The 20,722-nt window shown below is 40.4% G+C and overlaps 1 protein-coding gene across 7 annotated transcripts in view; it reads left to right on the top strand.

Moving 5' to 3' along the window:
• AKAP6 (A-kinase anchoring protein 6) overlaps positions 1–20,722 on the top strand; it is a 488,303-nt gene that overhangs the window by 185,657 nt on the left and 281,924 nt on the right. For all 7 annotated transcript variants that reach the window (XM_025202476.1, XM_025202473.1, XM_025202475.1 and 4 more), the window contains 2 exons: positions 1,381–1,632; positions 9,549–11,342. In XM_025202476.1, the coding sequence (XP_025058261.1) occupies positions 1,381–1,632; positions 9,549–11,342 (2,046 nt within the window). The remainder of the gene's footprint in view (positions 1–1,380; positions 1,633–9,548; positions 11,343–20,722) is intronic.

Below are 20,722 nucleotides of genomic sequence, written 5' to 3'. Positions count from 1 at the left end.
CCCAGACTCTGTGTATTCATGTACAGATACCTGAAGTAACTAGACAATTGCTCTACTTGCTCAGGAAGAATGAGAAGGCTTCCCCCCTCCCCCCAGCCCACCCTGGTTGTATTTCTTCCAGATCACTGCTTCCCTACTTACTACTATTTATTACTATTAAAGATAATTCTTTAATACAATTTAAGAGGACCTAGTGTAATTTATGAATGCTAAAAGTTACTAAAAAGTTGCACTAAAAAATTATCAATTTACCTATCACTGTTATGAATTTTACTGTACCTAAAGGAACTGAGGCTTAGCTGGTAAAAAGGGTATAACATGTCATTATGCTATGCTGAATAATGCATTATTATATTACTATTTCCCAAAATTAGAAATCAAAATAAGTATAGAGTTTCAAGACAATTGGTTTTATGAAGTGAGAGTCTGAGATGCTTTAAAAATTACGATTTTCTTCTGATTTTTATATTGGTACTATTTATTTTATTATATTGGTACTATTTATATATTTAAGAAAGATGAATATTCTATTTTTAAATATGCACCAGAGATTTCAAGAAAATTCTTTAGGCTATAAAGATAATTTATTCAGTAGCTTATCCCCATTTGGTTACTTGTCTACATCACACTTTTTCAGATATGTTATAATAGTTCTACTAGTTCTACTTGTAAAAAAAAATATATATTGCTTGTTCAACAGCAGGTATATGTCCAAGTATTCTTTTAAGTTATACTATTTTTCTAAGGTAACTGCCATCACATTCATTATGCATATAGTATACTATTCTATTGAGGATTTAGGATTAGACTACTGAAGAATCTAGTTATTGTTCTTGGAGGATACCACCCCATCAAAATATTGTGCCCCCCCCGAGTAACCCAGCCTCTCCTTTCTCCTCAGAACACAAAATATAATTACTCCTTTTCTCCTAACACCTTTCCTCTACTTACTCTTTTCTCCAAAGCATTTTATTGGACATATTAGAAATCAAATTGTGTATATACTGACATTTTAAATAATTGAGGATAGAGATCAGTTGGGACACTCTTATCACTTGCATTCTTGTCCCTGCATTTCAGGATGCCATATTTACAATGCTGTTTTTCTATTTCTGATTCATATGATCTTGTACCATCCCCACTTATTTCATGTCGTCTCTGTACTCAGTGAGCACTCCTGCCAAACAGGACAGCTGCTGGTTCACTTGTTGTAGCATTGCCATAAATAAAAATAAATAGAGAAGTCTGGATGCATTAATTACATTATTCTCCCTGTCTGAAATCATATATACTGCATTTAATAAGTAAATGATATGCCTAGTACTGATCTTTATAAGGCTATGCCAGTGGCTGAAGATATATTTTTCTTCTCTATTACAGGATATATGTGAAGATATTTCGGATCATGTTGAACAGATTCATGCTCTGTTAGAGACTGAGTTTTCTCTGAAGCTTCTGTCTTACTCTGTCAATGTGATAGTCGATATCCATACAGTGCAACTACTCTGGCACCAGCTACGTGTGTCTGTTCTGGTTCTGAGAGAACGCATCCTCCAGGGACTACAGGACGCCAATGGAAACTACACCAGGCAGACTGATATTCTGCAAGCATTTTCTGAGGAGACAAAGGAGGTAGTATAACTAAATGCAGTAATTTACTTCTGAAAATGATGTCCTTGCTCACATTATAGCACTTGAACTCTTTGTACTGAATCTACCCTGTTACTAGCTTAGAAATTGGTAAAACAGTTTGCACGTATAATTCATCCCAGTGACCACCATATTTGAGACTAATTTAGCAGGTCAGAGCTGTCCAACTTGAGCGTGGCTGTGTGAACTCCCCACCACATTCTGGGATTCTTCCGTGCCAAGCAGTGCATGGCTCCCCATATTCCCCAGGTAGCACCAACATTTCACAGCTCCCCTCCTTAATTTCTCCTCCACAGAAATGAGAAAAGCAACTGCAGGAGGCCATGAGCTGCATTTTAACTACTCACAGAGCTCATGTGGTCTGCAGGCCACCAGTTTGATAGCCCTGTAGCAAGTGCTCTTACCTTAAATTTCCTCCATTGGTCTTCATTCTGGCTGAATCAAATTAAAATGTAGGACCACAGAGCCAGCTTCTCAAAAGCACATTTTAACATTGCAAGCAACATTGTCCCACAATTCCATTATTTTTATACAGACAGACTGAAGATATCATAGAGAGGGTTTTTTAAATTCAGAATCCTGGATCTGGACACAGTACTATTTTGAAGTTTGTATTCAGATCAAAATTTTGTAAACTCATGCTTAGCTCCAGATTTGTGTGTGAAAAGTTCATTTGCACATGGATGGGCTAGGTCAACGTTGCTTTAAACAACAGGCCACAGACTTTTTTTGTTTTAGTTGCAGATGTGGAATATGATTCCAAACAAGCATATATTTCATATGGGGATGTATTTAACTGGATTGCCTTTAGCTGAAAAACCAATTTAGTATCGGTAGATGAGTTAAATGTTGTTAAACATTAAAGTATTACTGTGAACTCAAATGTGTTTGAAATAAAAAAGTTGTGCATATTTTTAACAGAGATAAGAACAGCTTAGCTAGGTATGTGGCAGATTCTTTATTATCAACAATCATGAAAACTTTTTATACAAGAGATCCTCTAGTTCAGTAAAGTGATATTCCACAGGTTGTATCACTCAAGAGGCCAGACTAGGGAATCTTAACAGTGCCTTTGGTTCTAAAAATCTATGCAATGCATTAATCTCAAATAAATCAAATGCCAAGATCTTGAAGAAATCTTTTCTTTTCTTCTTTAAATAAATTATAAAGGTTTCTGTGCTACCCTGCTGGTTTATTTTTTATTTTTTCTATAAAGGTATTTGCAACAGGGGAGAGTAGGAGGTCCTGAAACAAATACCCTAACATGCTCATGCCCACCTTCTACACCCTCACTTCCTTCCTGTCTCTGGTGCTACTTCAGATTCCAGCTTTGCTGTTGCTATAAACCTTGCCTTGAAACCCCTAAGGAAGGGTATGTCTATTAGCTCTCCCAGAGCAGCAAAAGGGAGCTAAGTCATCATTAAGACTGAATGTGATGATCTCAAAACAAAGGAAAAGGGGTTGATTCAGGGTATGTGCGGACGTTTGCCATACCTAATTTACAATCACATGGTTTACTTTTCGCCATGTGACTATAGATCAGATCTGGCGCATGCACACTTTTGCTGATACCGGAAGCCATGCTAGGATCCCAGTCTAAGTAAGCTGGGGTAAGGGAAAGGGCAGGCAGGATTGTGGGGTGGGGTAGTGTGCCTGCAGGGAAGTGGGGGTCCACAGGGGAGTTATCTGTTCAGGGTGGAGGAGTGGGGGTGCTAAAGTAGCTCAGTCAGGTTGGGGGCATAGGAAGAGTGCAGCCTTGGGGTTGGGGCAAGTGGTTGGGCTTTCCCAGTCCCAGAGTTACAGGCATTCATTAGATTGGGCTAGTCTATTCCTGATCTAACTTACTTCACCTCCTCAGGTGAAGTAAGTTAGATAGGGCTTGCCATTTTTGCCCAATCTAACCTCCCCAAATGACTTTTCAGATCAGAACTCAGATTGATCTAACCATAGTTAGCTTGATCTGAGTGTAATATCTGCATGTACTCTTAGATGTTAAGAAGTAGGAAGTGACCTGCATGGATCCCATTACAGCTGCTACAAAAACTGTCCCTTCAAAAATGGTTGGCCTTCTTCAGGGGGAAATTCTACTCTGCCCACCCACCCACCTTAGAATGAAGGCCATGACCTGAGGGGCTAATTTTGCCTTTAGGATGCTTGGAAATCTTCTTTCCCTTATCTGGGAGAAAAGGACAAGATCTGTTAAAAGACCCACTCAGGTCTGGCAGAGGCAAACCAGCTGTGTATCTTTATAAAGTCTGGCCTTACTAAATCTATCTATTTTTGTCTAGACTGAATGTAGGGGAGGCCTGAATGAAAGTATTTGAGAGTAGTAGGTGTTCTAGTGATTACTTCCACAATAAGCAATTTCAACTGACCAAAGAAGTAACCCTGCAATACCTACAGGGGTATCAAATCCGTAAACAAAAAGCCCAAAAGGCGAAATATATCCTTTTCTCTATATCACTTTCAGGATCATAGGAGTTAGATACAGCAAGAGTAGGTCCACATTTTTAAACAGGGAAACATTATTTCCAGGTGTCTAGTACAGTGGTTCTCAACTTACATAGACAAAAGTCACCCCTTGGAAAATGTCAGCTCTTGGTTTACATTTGATTTTTTTTTACTACAGAAAAATAATGTAGTAAATTATCGGTTGCAGACAACTCAGAAAGAACACAACAGGTCAGATTGCTTTTAACACTATGGATTCCTATTTTAAATCTATACATTTAGCTCTTGAATCATGTTTGCACACCAAACAGTGATAACATTGCATAACACCCTGCAGTACCTCTGAAAGGATCTTGAGACAGACACCTCAGGGTGCTGTGGTACTTAGTGGACAATCATTGATCTACTATTTTCAAATGTATACTGAAGGTGATTTGGAAATGATTTAAGATCTTTTACTACTGTTCCTGGTTGCTTGTAAAGAGAGGTGCAATAGCATGGTGCAACGCTTGGAATTTTTTAAAACTAAAATCTAAATAGCTTAATACAACTGATGGTATAAACATATACATTCATTGTACACATTCCTTTTCCCAATCCTCTAATCATTTGGGTATGTTTCCAGCACTGGCAATTACTTTCTGCATTTTAACCATGTTAGTATTGATGAGGTGAGCATAAAGTAGATACTTTTGTAATGAATGTATGCAGTGCTCTACATAAATATTGGACAACTGTTTCATGAATTATAGTTCTTATTACCCTCTCCTTGATGTTTCTGCCAGTACCCTTTCCCAGGCAGGACTATTTTCCAACACATACTTCCCATCAAGATTTAATTTTACCTGTTTAGGTCTTTACATGCAAGTTTGAAGCAGTGAGGTTACTTGGGCAGGCTCAAAGGCCTTCATCCATCCAAGTCACGCTTCCCTTTACATAATCACTCTCCTCCTAATATCCAACAGTCTCCTAGTCCTTCCCCCACTTTCTCTGCCACCAAATGCTCTTACCTATAAGTATCTTCTGGAATTAGGATATGTCATCTACTATTTCCTTTCTTCTGAATGTGGTGGGTAAGTAGCCAACGGTCTTGCTCCCCAAATTTTGCATCTTCTGACATGATTGTGAAAGGTGGTTAGAATTGCTCAAACTCAAGAAAAGACATCTGCCCATTGCACACGTTGGGAGGAAGAGATGTTTAATGTAGTATGTGTGATGAATTGTAATTGAATAAAGCGGCAGAGAAGATGCAGAGGGTCATAAAGTTCTTCCAAAATTTGCTTCAGTTCACTTCATTTTCTGGTCCATATCAAAGCCTAGAGAGAACTTCAGAAACTGCATGTCTACGCAATACTCATGTGCCAGCTTCATTTCACAATCTGTAAAGCACAACAGGTGGTTTCATACATTCCTACTTTATTACCCTTCCTTTGCAAACAATTGGGTTGGATCCTTATCTGATGTACATTGATGTAGCTTCAATGAATTCTGTGGCATTACACCCATTTATAGCATCTGAAGATCCATCTCACTTGGGATTGCCTACACTATCAAAGGTTCCACATAAAGTTCTTTTATAGCAATCATTTTACCTTGATCTGTGCACTTTATTAATGAGAGATCTTCAAAAAGCATTTATAATGTCACAGTAAACATTTGCTGCCACTTTGGGGTTCTCAAGTAGATGCAAGGTACAAAGTATGAGAAGGATACTACAGGGATGTATTAAAATATGACAACCTCTAAAGTGCTATAGAAATTACTATAGCAGAGGGGATAGGTGCAGTGAGGATATACATTCTCAAAAGAAGTTCCATGAAAGCTAAAATAAGATGATCTTATTTGAGGTATTCAATCAGTGCAAAAATGCATTATACACTAATTCAAGGGGGGTACTGGAAAAAAACTAACCAAGCTTTGCAGGATACATTAGTGGGAAGAGAAAGCCTAAGCATTAGATATGTTCTTGAAAGATCCTTGTAATGAAATTAATAAATCATATACCTCCATAAAATGTAACCCTCATTTATGAAGCTGTGGTGTAATGCATTAAAAAGGCCATATTTTGAACTGGAATGTTCATTGAGAGCTGTGACAGCTGTGTGTAATTAAATGTAATATTTTCCTAAAATAAAAATGGCAACATTGACATCAACTCCACCTGTGATATTGCTCCTCTGATGATGCAGTCCATGTTAGGAAGATGTTCTCGAAAGTGACCAAGCAGGATGGTTTATGGATATGATTGTAAAGTTTATTCATACTAATAAACATCTTTTTAAGAGATGAAGGAATGAAGTTCATTACACAGCAGCAAGGGAGGCCCACTGGGCCTTGGAAAGCCTTTTTGATTTATGCAAGGTATTACTATACAAGTTACAAGGTATTATTATACAAGAGAAATGTCTCCTCAAGATTATAAGGAAAATTGCACCTATAACAGCTGTCACTGTTGGATCAACTACAACCCCAAGAAGAAGATCTGGTAGTGTTACAGAAACTCCTTACTATACTTTTGGCTATTGCTGATGAACCATTTATGGAATCAGTTCTTCACATGGCTGTAATATATTCAATATGAGATTTCAGTAAAACTCCCAGATTTAGGTTCTAGCTGAAATATTCTAAGCCAATTCTTTGTAAAGAACTCTTGAACCTGAGTTGGGTTTGTGGGGGGGTTTCTTTTGGTTTGGTTTTTTTTTATTGTATTGTTTTTTCTTTTGTTGTTGTTGTCCAGTACAAGTGCTTTCTTGTGAACCTAACAACTTATTTGAGTCATGAGGCTCGTAGGTATTGAGTAAAGAGTTTTGAAGTTGTCTGATCTGGTTATTGTAGGAGGCGATCTTTAAACCTGTGTTTGTTAAGATTACACCAGCTTTGACCATCGGTCATTTGTTGAAAATAGCTTCTTTGGAAGTGGCTTACTAGAACACTGAGACATGACATGTTTTAAGTTGTGTGTTGCACTTTAATGACAGCACTTGAGCAAATGCTGGTTTTCTTTTCTTTTTTTTAAGTTTTCTAGTTTCTTTTGATATTCTCCTTTGCTGTGCTGATCTTTGTTGCTCTAAATAGTTGACTTCAGTGGCATTACTCCAGGTGCTTATCATGGTGAATGAGAACAAAAATTAGCTCTGTGATTTAGGGATTATGTGAGTATTGATATTTGAAATATACTATAAATCTAATAGCTGAGCCCTGCCTTGTTTCTGGAACACTAAATTATGTATTACAAAATGTAGAGGGAAATTGTAAACTGAATGTATTTTTTCTTCTGCCATTTTTGCTCGTTCCAAGTCACTCATGGAATCCACTTTAAAAACATATAACAGAAAGCTGACTTGACTTAAAATCTTAGTTACAAATCAAGATTGTTCCCTCTCCTGAGACTGGAGGAGTCTAATAATAAAAAATATTCTGACTGGAGGATGCAGAAGAATGAGCATGTAGGAGTTGGACAGAACTATCTTCAACTGACCTTGTGGATACCCCTGGAGATATGTCATCAGGAATTAATGCTATATAAAACTAGATGCTGGCAACAGCTTCTAATGTGAGACTGTGAGCAAAACTGAAAATCAAAGAATCATAGAATCATATAAAATTAGGGATGGAAGGGACCTCAGGAGGTCATCTAATCCAACCCCCTGCTCAGAGCAGGACCATCCCCAACTAGATCATCCCAGTCAAAGCTTTGTGTAGCCAGGTCTTAAACTCCAAGGATGGAGACTCCACCACCTCTCAGTGCAACCTGTTCCAGTGTTTTACTACCCTCCTAGTGAGAAAATTATTCCTAATATCTAACCTAAACTTTCCTTGCTGCAACTTGAGACTGTGGTTCCTTTGTCTATGTTTACGGTCTTCAACAGAAAGAAGATTTTTTTTTTTTTAAATCTTAATTTGGAAGATACTTCACCGTGCAACAAAAAACAAAGTCCCCTTTGGATTTGTGATGCTGTATGGCTATGAATAGGCATTCATTTCTAGCAATGGAAAATTTCCCTTGCTTTCCATACCTTCACCATACTGGGGTGATTGATCCCTGTGAGATGCATGAACGTGTTGAATATGCATATGTAAACCTAAAGTTACTTTCTGTTTAACCTGCTAATGCCAATGTCAATTCAGTTTTATTTTGTTTCCAGTATATTTTGTGCCTACCAGGCTGGTAGTGCTCCTTTTCACACTTGTGGCTGCAGTCATTTACATATGGTACAAACATAACACTACCAGTCTGGGGAAGGCATGAGGAGCATTAGCTCTTTCACTCCTCCTGATCCATGGAGGGAGTTGAATGGCAGGGAAAGACTCCTTTCATCTTCCATAGCCCAGGGATCCTTCACTTGGGGAATAGGTGGGGAGCAACCTCCTTCATCCCACTTTGTTTATAATGGCAGTGGTGAGAGCAGTATGGTAAAGTCCCCAGCCTGTTCTGCAGACAAGACAGTTTCTGGTCTGGGGGAACAGGTTGAGAACACTGCCCAACTGCTTCCCTCCCCTCCCAAGCTCATTTAGGAGGGAGGGGGAATAGAGGGTTAAGTCCCAAGCCTGTCCACAAAACCAGGCAGTCTTTGTTTTGGGGAAAAGGCAGGGAGCAGGGTAACTGCTCCCCTCCCCTCCCAAACCAGTCCAAGACAAAAGCATACAGGTGTAATTTTTACAAGAGAGCTTCTCTCACAAAGGAGATCTTTCAGGTGTCAACTTAAAGATCTTCTCCTGGAGGGGGCATGTTCCTGGGGAGAAACTGAAGGAACACTTGTATGCTCCTAGTTTCTATCAGGAGAGCAGCAAATCTCCTGGTAGAAACATAGGATGTATACAGAAATTATTTTTTAACCATTTAAAGTGCTTTATGGCCATTTGGCTCCAGGAAGATTCATGCTAAGAACAATCAATCAGTGGCCCACAGAGCAGCATGGAGGGGAGCCCTCCACATGACTCTTTCTGTAGTTCTTGCGTTTGGGAAACCATAGGATTCATAAGACTTGGATATGGTCACTTCCCATTGCCATACATACTCTGACTCCACAAATCCCCTCCCACTCAGTGACTAATGATAGAAAATTCTAAGAGATCCACTCTGGACATTTATGGGTCCCTCTACTCCTTCCAATTGTTTTTTTCATTGAAAGATATGGTAAAGATTTCCATGTTATATACATAGTCATAGTGGAATCTCTTTAGTATCACAAATGACACTTGGTCAGTTTCCTATGGGTTTTTTCCTCCAAATATGTTAGAACAGATTACTCACCCACATTGTACTGTACAAACTATGAGGCATTTCAGTAGCTACTGTTTTCGTAGATATTATAATCAGCATCCATGTTCCTCTTTCATGTGTTTTGTTTACTTTCATATACTGGATATGAGAATTCTTGCAGAGCATAAATATGTAGCTTAACTGAGATTACTTTTAAAGCAGCCATTTCTCTTGTCTATTTCAGGACCGCCTTGATTCGTTAACCGAAGTGGATGACTCGGGACAGTTAACTATCAAATGCTCTCAAAATTATTTGTCCCTGGATTGTGGTATTACTGCATTTGAATTGTCTGACTACAGCCCTAGTGAGGATTTACTTGGAGCTCTGGATGACATGACCTCCAGTCAAGGAAAAGCAAAACCATTTGAATCTTGGAACTACAGTGAAATGGAAAAAGAATTTCCAGAGCTTATCAAAAGTGTGGGATTACTTGCAGTAGCAACTGATTCTATAGGTTCAAAGTGTGATGAAGCCATTAATGTGAAAGAAACCCATTTACCTCTTCCAACTGACGATAAGAGAGAAAGCAAGGACAGTGCAGAATCACCTGAATTTTCACTGCTATCTACTGAAGACTCATTTCTCTGTCAAGGGCCTGGTACTGAGGATGGTGTCATATCAACTGACAACAAACTAGTTCCTAGTTCAGAGAAACAGGAATGCAATCTATCACACCATCTTGATGCAAAAATCAAACATCTTCACTGTGAAAACTCAACTCCAAAGAGATCCATAAGAGACTGTTTTAATTATAATGAGGATTCTCCCACACAGCCTACATTGCCTAAACGTGGTCTGTTTCTAAAAGAAGATGTATTTAAAGATGATATGGAGGTTGGTGATTTAAAAAATCACATTTCTCAGATTGCAAAGACTGAAATGAGTAGAAGCACACCCTCCTTATTAGATCCTCCAGACAGATCCAAGCTCTGCTTGGCTTTACAATCCTCTTACCCTAATAGCTCATCTGCTGTCAGTCAGTCATATGATTGCTTATATAAAATAGGTGATAGAAACCTTGACTATACAATAAAAAATCACTTTAAGGAAAGTCTTTTAAGTTTAGGCAAGTCTGATTACTACACAAGGAAAGAAAAACCAAAGCACAAAAAGTCACATGACACTTTTGAGAAGGTGACTCCAAGAAGGGCAACTGGTAGCATTTCTAACTCAGCTTCAACAATGCCGGTGGAAAAAAGGGGACACTCAGTTCTAAGAAATGGAATTCCTCTCTGTAAATCCTACTCCCTGGAGGGAACAGAAACTGATTCTACTTCCACATCATCAGATCCTTGTAATCAAAGGGATCTGAATGTCCAGTATCAAAGTAAAATTGAACAATCAAGTTCACCAGCACACAGCCAAGAGTGTACATCTTCAGCTGACTCAGAATCTGTTATCAACTCATCACCTGTTCTTCCAAGAAGTAAGAGTAAGGTATGTTACTCATCATCACCCACTTACATTAATACAAATAATAAAGCAGCTGAGGTCTGGTATGGTTCAGATGAATATTTAGCGCTTCCTTCACACCTCAGACAGACAGAAGTGTTGGCTTTGAAGTTAGAAAATTTGACAAAACTGCTGCCACAGAAACCCAGAAAAGAAACCATTCAAAATATTGATGACTGGGAGCTGTCAGAAATGAACTCTGATTCTGAGATGTATCCAACATACCACATTAAAAAGCACAAAAGACTGGGTAGGATTTCCCCAAGCTCTTCAAGTGATATAGTATCCTCATTGGGTGACAGCATTGAATCTGGGCCTCTCAGTGACATTCTTTCAGATGAAGAGTTTTGTATGCCTTCATCTTGTATTAAAAAATATGCACTAGACAAATCAGAAAGTACTGCAGTGATTCAGCCTGCTGAGAACAGTGAGATCTCTGCCTCAAATAAATCTGCTTTAATTCACCAATTGATGCAAGATATACAACACCAAGACAATTATGAAATGATATGGGAAAAAATTGAGGTAAGACAGAGCTGGTGTTATATACTTCTTCACAAGGATATAATAGTATAAAAATGAAGTGTTTTTGGTTTTGCTACATTTTTGTTTTCTTTAATTATGAAAATCCCTCATTTTTTTTAATTGACTTTGTTTTTATGTGTAAGAATGGTTGTGAACTGAAGAACAACTGTGATAATTGCAATAAGTAGTTATTATGTGTGTCATTCCATTTGTCCCCAATACTATAGACACTAATCTAACATGCCCTAGTTCCATGTGCAGCCAGGGGAACCTTTGAGACACACTTCCAGGGTGTTTCCACAGCTTCAGGGGTGCACTTTTCCCCCAAGCCTCCTTCTGCCATCTGCTGCTTGACCACTGAGAACCAGTTGAGATGTTCCAGGGGCCAACTCTTTGGCTTGTGATACTTCAGCCTTGCATCTCTCACTTAGGTCTTACCAGTCCTTGGCACAGGCAATTTTGCCAGTTAGAAGAATTACACCTTTGCCTGATCATGCACTAGAAAAGATTGGTTCCCCCTTCTGGAGAAGAAGCCTGCCTGTAAAGTAAAAAACTTTGAAATCACACTTAGGTAGATAATAAAGAAAACACTAAGATTTATTATGAAAACAAGACCAACATAAGAAATCAGTAACCATATATTGAGATACAGACAGAGATATAAGAACAAACAAACAAAAGGAAATATCAGAACAGTAACCTGTTCTTACCCTGAATCTTAAATCCAAGAATGCCATTTCTACTCCACCAATAGCTGAGGGACTCCAGTGTTTCTCTATGCTTGCAGAGAAAAAACAAACCTAAAGACCAAGACTTGTTCTTAAGACAAAGCTTAAGTATGGTTTCTTATCTGGCAATTTACATACATCATCATTAGATTGTGGAGGAGCTCAGACTATGTGTAAGACTTCCTGCCCACCCCAAAAATGCAATTAAAACAGGGAAAATATTTGCATCACACATGAAGATGACTAATCCAATATCCTAACTAACTTGTCTCTCTCTTAATGTCCCTACTATAAGAAATGTCATGTCCCCACCCCCAATACCTGAATAGCCAAGTAACACTCTTACCAGTTCTTTTTAATATTTATATTAGCGTCTCCACATCAGATACTGTTGATTACCAATCTTCAGCCATTTAGGCTTTAAATCCTTTTCCAGGTTTGAGACTCATTATGTGATCCTGGCCATAGTACAATTTAAGACATAAATGTAGATCCAATATCGCAATTCATATAAATATAAGGATGATAAGGCTAAACACAGTTTAACACTGTCTATATGCAGAGACTACACATGTCCTGTCAGTAAAACAAATTCAAGAAAATGTGCATGATATTCCACAAACCCCTCAAGCACTGTAGGTTCATAACAACTAATTTACCTGAGTCAGTGATTTTATGCTTAGCAAAGAAACTTTCTGTCAGTGGGGCTTGAATACCTCTAAAATGCAGATAAATTACATGACATTTGCATGTAATGAAAAATAAAGTAGATATAGCAAACCAAAAACTTGATTGTAAGTAATTGTGTATGCATACATGTATGCTGGTGATGCTTGAATGAAATGGCACTTCGTACATTTTGGCAATTTTTAAGTGTTGCAGTGGTACAAATATCGGATTTTTTTTCCTTATTCTTGTCATATTGCATGTAGCAACATCTTTCCTTTTATTCAGTGTACTGTGTTGTTTTATCTGCCTTCCAGTGTTGTATCTGCTGTGCATAGCATAGAACAGGACTGCCCAACTGGTGGCCTGAGGGCTACATGCGACCCTTAACAAGTTCATGTGAAGCCTCCAGGCTACCACATGCGACCCTTAACAAGTTCATGTGAAGCCTGCAGCCTACCCCCTGGCCACTGCTCCTCTATTCACTCTGGCTCCTGCTACAACTGGGTTCTCTTTTGTTTCCTGATCTTGCTTCAGGAGGTGCAACCTGCAGCACAGTGGGTGCTCATAGCACAGTGAAGCAGGAGAGTCTACAACCAGGGAGGTGAGATGGGAGTGCTGCCCAGGGTAGGCTTCCTGCATGCATAGTGCGGCAGGGGGTGTATCCCCAGAGCCCATGTATGCATTAGTATGGTCCTCGGGGTTCCAGCCCATGTGGCATGTAGTCCCCAGCTGCTGTGAAGTTGGACATTCCTGCCACAGAGGCTGCATACAAACTTGTCCATGTTTCACCTTTATACAGTCCCCAAACCAGTTCTGCAGGCTTTCTCTAAACACGTTGAAAGAGCTAGCATTTCCTCTTGTTTGCTGGCACTACCTTCTCAGAAGCATCATATCTTAATTAAGAATGAAATAGAGTTTAAGACGGCTTAGCTGCAAAAGGATGGGTTTTTTTCTTCCTTACTAAAGGAAGAGGTGAACATTGGAGCAATAAGCAATATATATATAAGCAATATAGATATTGCCGTGTTTAAACATGGTGATTTTTGTCCAAGGTTCTAGTATAGTATCCTATCCTTCACCATTCTGGGGTGTTTTTGACCTGATACTAAACTATGCAATGTGTAATCTTCAGTATCACTTAATAACATGGCACTCAGGAAAGAGTATCTTTCCATATTGCTTGGAGAATGTCTTCTGGAAGTATCCTTGAAAAACCTCAATTGTGAAAGAGCCAGAGCAGTAATTACAATTTAGAAAGAAAAAAGGCCAGATCCAAAAAAGCATAATGAAGGGAAGGTGGTGTACCTGGATAAACCTAGCCAGTCAGAGGAAAAGAACAACAAAGAATCACACTTTTGCTTCATGCAAGACCATATAAACTTGGAAAAAAGTGTTTTAAGATTCTGAATATAAATGAATTTAAGAGAAGTGTTAAAATATTTCAGAAACCTACCACAGCATTTAAAAACAAATATAAAGTTTTGCCAAAGTTTGTCCCTTCCTTAACTAGCAATTCTGCCCTCTCTCTTACCCCTCCCCTCAAAAAAAAAGCCTACATTAAGTATTTTAAAGTATTTTTAAGATTTGCTTCAGTCCCTCTACCCCAGTGTTTCTCAAACTTTTGATACTGTGACACACTTTTTTAAAAATTAAAATTGATGATGTCTATATATTTTTTCAAAACATAAAACATATTCCATTTTCCTGGCAAAAGAAATCATACCTATGCTGAGAAGTCCTGTTAAAAAAAATAACACCAAATATGTCTTTCTTTAAGCAAAGTTATTCTCTCTAACCATAGTTCTCAGCCTTTTTGGCCTCCCTTCATAACATTTCTGAACGTCACAGCACCCAGTTAAAAATCACTGAGCTGGATCTAAGTTCAGAATAGATATGGAGGGGGCCCTTGAGGCTAAAAAAGTTGAGAATCATTGATCTAACCAATTCAGGGGTTGGCTAAGGGTGGCAGGGGCAAGACCTTTCCCTGCTGTGCTCTGCTTTTTTCACTGACAGCCCCTTCCTGCCCCCTGCGACCTCAAGGGGCAAGGCCAGCTCCCATTGCTCAGGCTGCTCCTGCTGGATTTCATACACTGTCAGCCACCCCTGCAGTCTCTCCTGCCAGCCATGAGATGAATAGGGCTGCGGAGTGCAATGCAGTCTCTTGCCCACTCATGGCAGTGTGCGCTGCTGGGACCATTGTGGAAAGGCAGAAGCAGTGGCAGCAGCCCACAGGAGAACATCTGCAGGCACTGCTGGAGTAGCTGGGACAGTCACAGGGTGCCAGACAGGGAAGGAGAGCATCTACCTCCTCATGCAAGGGGAACCTGTGGCACACCCCTTGGGAATTACTGTTGTACCAAGGTAGATTCTGATCTCATTTAAACTAGTGCAAACAGTTTTTGTATGCTATATTTACATTAGTATTAATGATGCAGGGAATAAAAGACTCCTCCATTGTGTGAAGTTATGAATCATCATAAAACCTATTTGAAGCATCAGTACCTATGTCACAGTAAAGTTCTTTCTTCTAATGCTTTCTCCCTTCTCTGGCTACTAATCTGAACAGAGAATCAAAAGTGTACCATTTTTAATGATCATTAATCTGCATTTACAACAAACCTACGATTTATTAGAAGGAGCCAAAAAAATCTGGTGGCTCTGCAGAGTATAAATGAACAAATTAGAGAATTTCAGTCATAAATCAGGAATGTCATTGTTAGTGACATTTTTGCTCTGGAGAAGTCAAGTCCAAATGTAAAGCTCCATTAAGCACAGCTAAAGACTATTTAAGCACATTATTATCACAGTTTCAGTGTTGCAGATTCCTAGCCTAATTTTAATTTATGGAAGTTGTAAAATAAAATTGAAATACCCTTGTTTTTGAAAGAACAGTAAACCTGAGAGAATGGAAACAATATTTTAGCTGAATTAAAGTGTAACAACTACAATTTCAAGGATACTTCATGATAGGAGAGATTTTTGAATCAATATAAACCTGGCACTGCTTTCATAATAAGCAATTTGTTGACTCTATCCTAAGCTAATTATTTTGAAGCCTCCTCCTGGGCCCAGATTATGCTGAATTAGTCAGCCCTTCCAATATTGTGGGAGTCTGCAAAATATTTTCTCTGTAGGTCCAAGTTTCTGAGGGAAATTTGCCCTCATACTGTTATATTCTAAATATTTTTTTCCACCTACACATAGCCTTCTGCTCAATTCAAGTTTGGCTACATTGTCAATTTATAAAGCTGTGGGTTTGTTTGGTTTTTTAGTTCATCATTAGCAGTAACCATTATTAAAAACTTGAATTATGTAGGGACACCTCTCAGCCTCATCTGTTGCCCCACATTCATTCTTTATTTGCTTTGCCCATATCTTGCAGCCAAAGTAGTGGTGTTCTTTTTTACCCACAGTGCATTGCTACTTACATTCTCGGTGTTAAACTGTGCCTACATTTTGTGGCAAGGCTTTGTAGCACCAAGCCTCTGAATTCTATGATTCATTGTTTCCAAATATCTTCAGAAATAACTAAATTTGCTGTATGCAAAAGTGCTGTATATTTCTTTTATTGTTATAACTCAGCTCGACTCCAAAAACTGACTTTGGGTACAGATAGATTTAATACTTGTAGTGATGTGATAGGATACCCATATACACTGCCATGATGCAAATACTATGTCTGCATGATTCTGTAGCATAGGATACAAGCATAGCAAAACCACTGCAACAACTCTGCTTTCCTTCAGGGTCAAAGTTAGGGCAATGCAGCTACCTTGTATCACTACAGGATCATGCTAACATCAGGGTTTAATCAAAATAGCAGCAGCTGCCCCTCTCCTTTTAAAGTGGCTAAAAAGAACATTTATCCATATCCTTTTTTAAAAATGGCATCGACACCTCCATTTATTATCCATGAGAATGACCATTGTGTTAAATATGTGTATTGACACATTAAACTTATTGAAGATATTGAACTTTTAGAATCCAGCTTTCTCAACCTTATCTTTCTGATCTTTGCCATGCTAAAAGGAGAAGAATAAAAAGATTTTTAAAAACCTTTTTGTCACTTCTTAAGTAAAAATCTACAGTCCTTCTGAGTAAGAAACTTCCATTTAGAACTATCATTTTTAGAGGCAAAACTATACTTTCAGTTCAATACTATTTCAGTTTTGGAATATTTCAAAATCATTTGTTGTCTTGGAAGATTTGGAAAAATAGAAACAAATTGATTTTTTTTCCCCCTCGGCTGTGTGTATAAAGCGAAAAATTAGACATTTTTCATTAGGGATGATTTTCAAATGAAAAAAATATCTAACTCTTTCCTTATTAAAAGAAGCTTTTATTTTAACTACCCTTGTTAGTCCTCAATAACTGGAATGGACTAGGTATTCATATACTGTCATTCATGATGAGATTTACCATGGAATAGTTAATAGTCATCTTTTTCTTCTTTGGCACTGCTGCAAAAAGAAGAGTGGCATATGCTTGCAAGTCTCTCTATTTAAGGAAGATGATGTCTGTTTGGCAGGCCTGTGGGTGTTGCGAATATTTCCTGTGGGACAGATTTGCAAACAGGTCCATCTGCTGAAGATAGCATTTTTGGGTGAGACAACTGAAAACATTTTAGCTCAGTGTCCTCTACGATTCCTCTAGTGGATCAGTTTCCCTTGGAAGTAAGATGGTTGTAGTTCCCAGTTCTCCACCGAGTAGAACATCTCGTGAATAGGGACCTACGTAATTTGTGGCAGCTCCTTCTGGACTTGACAGTCCCAGTGTGACATCAGAGCCTGCCACACTCTACTGTGAAAATCTCGCTCTTCCCCTCTCCATCATGCTGCAGGATGCAGTTTCTGTGAAAATCATGAAATCATGAATTTGATAGGTTCCTACTTATGAGCCTCCCCTGAACAACCTGTGTGGTTTGTCTGCTGCATCTGCTCAGAAATCCTTGTGTTAGCTGTCTGCTATGTTGACACATTAAAGAGAGAATACAGCTGAAACTGCTCCCCTGACGGGAGGTAATGAACACCTCTGGAATCCTGGATGGGGGGAAAGTAAGCACTTCAGGGCCTAATCAGAGAAGCATATCCCACTGGATAAAACTGCCTCACAACTCCATGCTCCGCCAGGGCTCAGATTAGCTTTAGATCTATCTGCAGGGCTGACAGTAAAGACTCCTTCAGTGTAAGTGGAAATGGGATCGATTTTGCTCAGAAGAAACTATGGGAAAAGAACTACAAGATCAATTTTGTAGGTGAAGAGGTATTAGGGATTGGGGAATACAATGTAATTCTTGATAGTGGTGATTGATATGTGTGGTGGGAGGATACTGTACTGCACATCAGTTGCTGAGAGGGTGCTAAAAGAGAATATTGATCTGTTAGGTGGCAGTGTGTGGATTAATAGATGTGCTGGGTGAGTATGCGTGTACTGGAGGTCAGGAATAATTGGAAAGTTTGAGTGGACATGAAGGGTGAGAGCAGAATCTGAATGGGAATCTGTTGAGGAGTTAGAGCATAGAGAATTAGTCATCTGGAAGATGTATTAGGGAGTTGATCAAATAAGGAAAGGGACTGGAGGCAGAATCTAGATTGCTGGTAGGTGGAAAATGGGTTGAGACAGCACAGAATACATCGAGGACAGATGTTAGATCAAGAAGCAGATCACAAATTTGAGATTCCATGAAGATACAGAAACTTGCCTAGAGATGCTTTTGGGCATCTGGGGAAGAGGCTGGGAAAGAGGATAAGAGGCGATTAGACTGATGGTGTTGAGGGCAGTGACAAACTGAATGGAGAGAGAGGGCCTGTGAGGCATGACAGCAGATGACAGATGATAAAAAACGAATTGGCTCATGCAACTGGGGGATATCATAGGAGAGGAATGTAGAGAGAGCAAGAAGATGGGGTTATCTAGGGGGTCTTCCAATTCAACCTCCAGCATGTATGCCAAATTCACTGTTCCTGTATCATCACAGGAGGCCAATCCAGCCTCTTTTTGAAAACCTTCAAATGAAGAACAATATCACAAATGCTAAAATCCCCCATGATTACTGTACTATACTTTCTAGATATGCTGGTTTACCTGCTTAAAGGAATGCTTCATCCTCTTGCTGATTTACAGAAAACTCTCACTATAACATCAGAAATGCTGTTTTCCCCCTTCTTCTAGATAAACTCTAGATCTTCTCGTTCTGAGCTGAACATCATATGTATCACTCTATATATAATGTGATGCCCCCTTTATTTTTATTGCACCTATCTTTCTAGATCAAGCTGTGCCCATCTATATTGTGGGAGTTATCCCACCAAATTTCTGTAATATTAATTTACTATTTTTTGACATGCTATGATTTCCAGATCACCCCATTTGCTCCCCATACTCCTTATATTGGTATGTAAATCTTGTTTGTACTTGCAGAATACCCTGCAGGTTTGCCCCTTCCATCATTTTTTTGGGGACCTATTGGACACATTCAGACAAGGCTGTAAGTGCATTTTGAGGCATCTCAAAGCAGTTTGGGATGCCACAAGAGCCATGCTGTGAACAAAAAATGTGCCCTACACTGCATATTTGCAGTGCAGGCTCAAAATTTGATACCTGGAAATCCAGGTATCAAAAAACCCGCAGAAAAAAAGTGGGGCAGGGCAAGGTCCAGGACTGTGCCCCAAGGCAACCGGGTAGCCAGTCCTCCTGAGAGACCCTCTGGTTTCTGACCAGAGAATCTCTATGGTGCTTCTGCTGCCCCAACATGTGGGGCACACTCCGTTAGTGTGCTTGGGTAAGCAGAAGAGTGTGGGGCAAGGCTGTGGCATGACTGGGACCCACTGTCCCAGGTAAGTTAGGAATGTGGGGGTGGGGGGATGAGGAGTGGCAGGGGGTGTAGGGAGTGGTGGGGTTATAGGGGGATGTGGGGTTTGTGGCGGCGCAGAAGCCAGCTGGGCCATGGCCTGGCCGGTGACGTGGGCTCTGTGCTGAATGGACCTGGCCTGGCCTGGCCCAGCCCGGCCCAGCCCCCTAGCACACAGCTTTCCCAGTCCTGTCCAAACCCATGTGCTAGTGGGCTGGGCTGGGCTGAGCCAGGCCAGATCTGTTCAGCACAGAGCCTACGTCATGCAGTGCCGTGTCACCAAGGGCTGCGTCTGCAGCTGGCCATGGCCCACCTGGGTTCTGCCACCAGTGCTGCAGGGGGTGGGTGTGGGGGCAGGGGCAGCCATGTCGTGGACCCTGCTTAAGCCCCTCCACAAACCACACATCCCCCCACATTGCACACACCTGGTGCTAGCAGCCAGCTATGCCATGATGGCTGCAATGTTGCCTCGCCCACAGTCTGTGGAGGTAGAACAGGCCCAGGCTTATATATCCTGGCCTAGCACGGCATTCTAGCCTGCCTTTAGACAGGACTGGGAGGCAAGGCTTTAGGACATTTGGCTCCTGTCCAAATGCACACTTGCTGGGTGGCCTGGGTAGCATCAGGCCAGGTCTGTTCTCCACAAGGGTCTGACGATGATGCGTGGCTGTGGTGGTTTGCCTACAAGCGGGCTGCCTCACCCTCGTGGAGAATGGACCTGTCCTGACCCAGCCTGGCCTGCCCAGCTTGTATGTGCCTTTGGACAGCAGCCGCGCCTCCTGGTCCTGTCCAAAGGTGTGCTAGGATGCCATACCAGGCCAGGTTGCATCGGGCTGGGCCCATTCTCCCTGAACAGACTGCAGGTAAAGCAGCACTGCAGCCACCATGGCTCGGTCAGCTGCTGTTCCCAGCACCAGGGGCTGTGCACCGCAGAGGGTGGGGGGGTGGGAGTGTGATGGCCCCCTGCCAAACCCCCCCCAACACCCACCCCCACTCACCACACCACCTCAACACTTCACATCTCCCTACACCCTTCCCACCCCCTTCCTCTAAACCCCACATCACCCCATCATACACCCAGCATTCCCAGCTTCCAGACAGGATGAGACCTCCTGGCCGGAGGTTGTGCGGCA

This window comes from Alligator sinensis, unplaced genomic scaffold (genome assembly GCF_000455745.1).
Source record: "Alligator sinensis unplaced genomic scaffold, ASM45574v1 scaffold720_1, whole genome shotgun sequence".
In the NCBI taxonomy this organism is placed as follows: Eukaryota; Metazoa; Chordata; order Crocodylia; family Alligatoridae; genus Alligator; species Alligator sinensis.
Note: the sequence above shows the minus strand (reverse complement) of the source record. Positions and strands in the feature narration are given on the sequence as shown.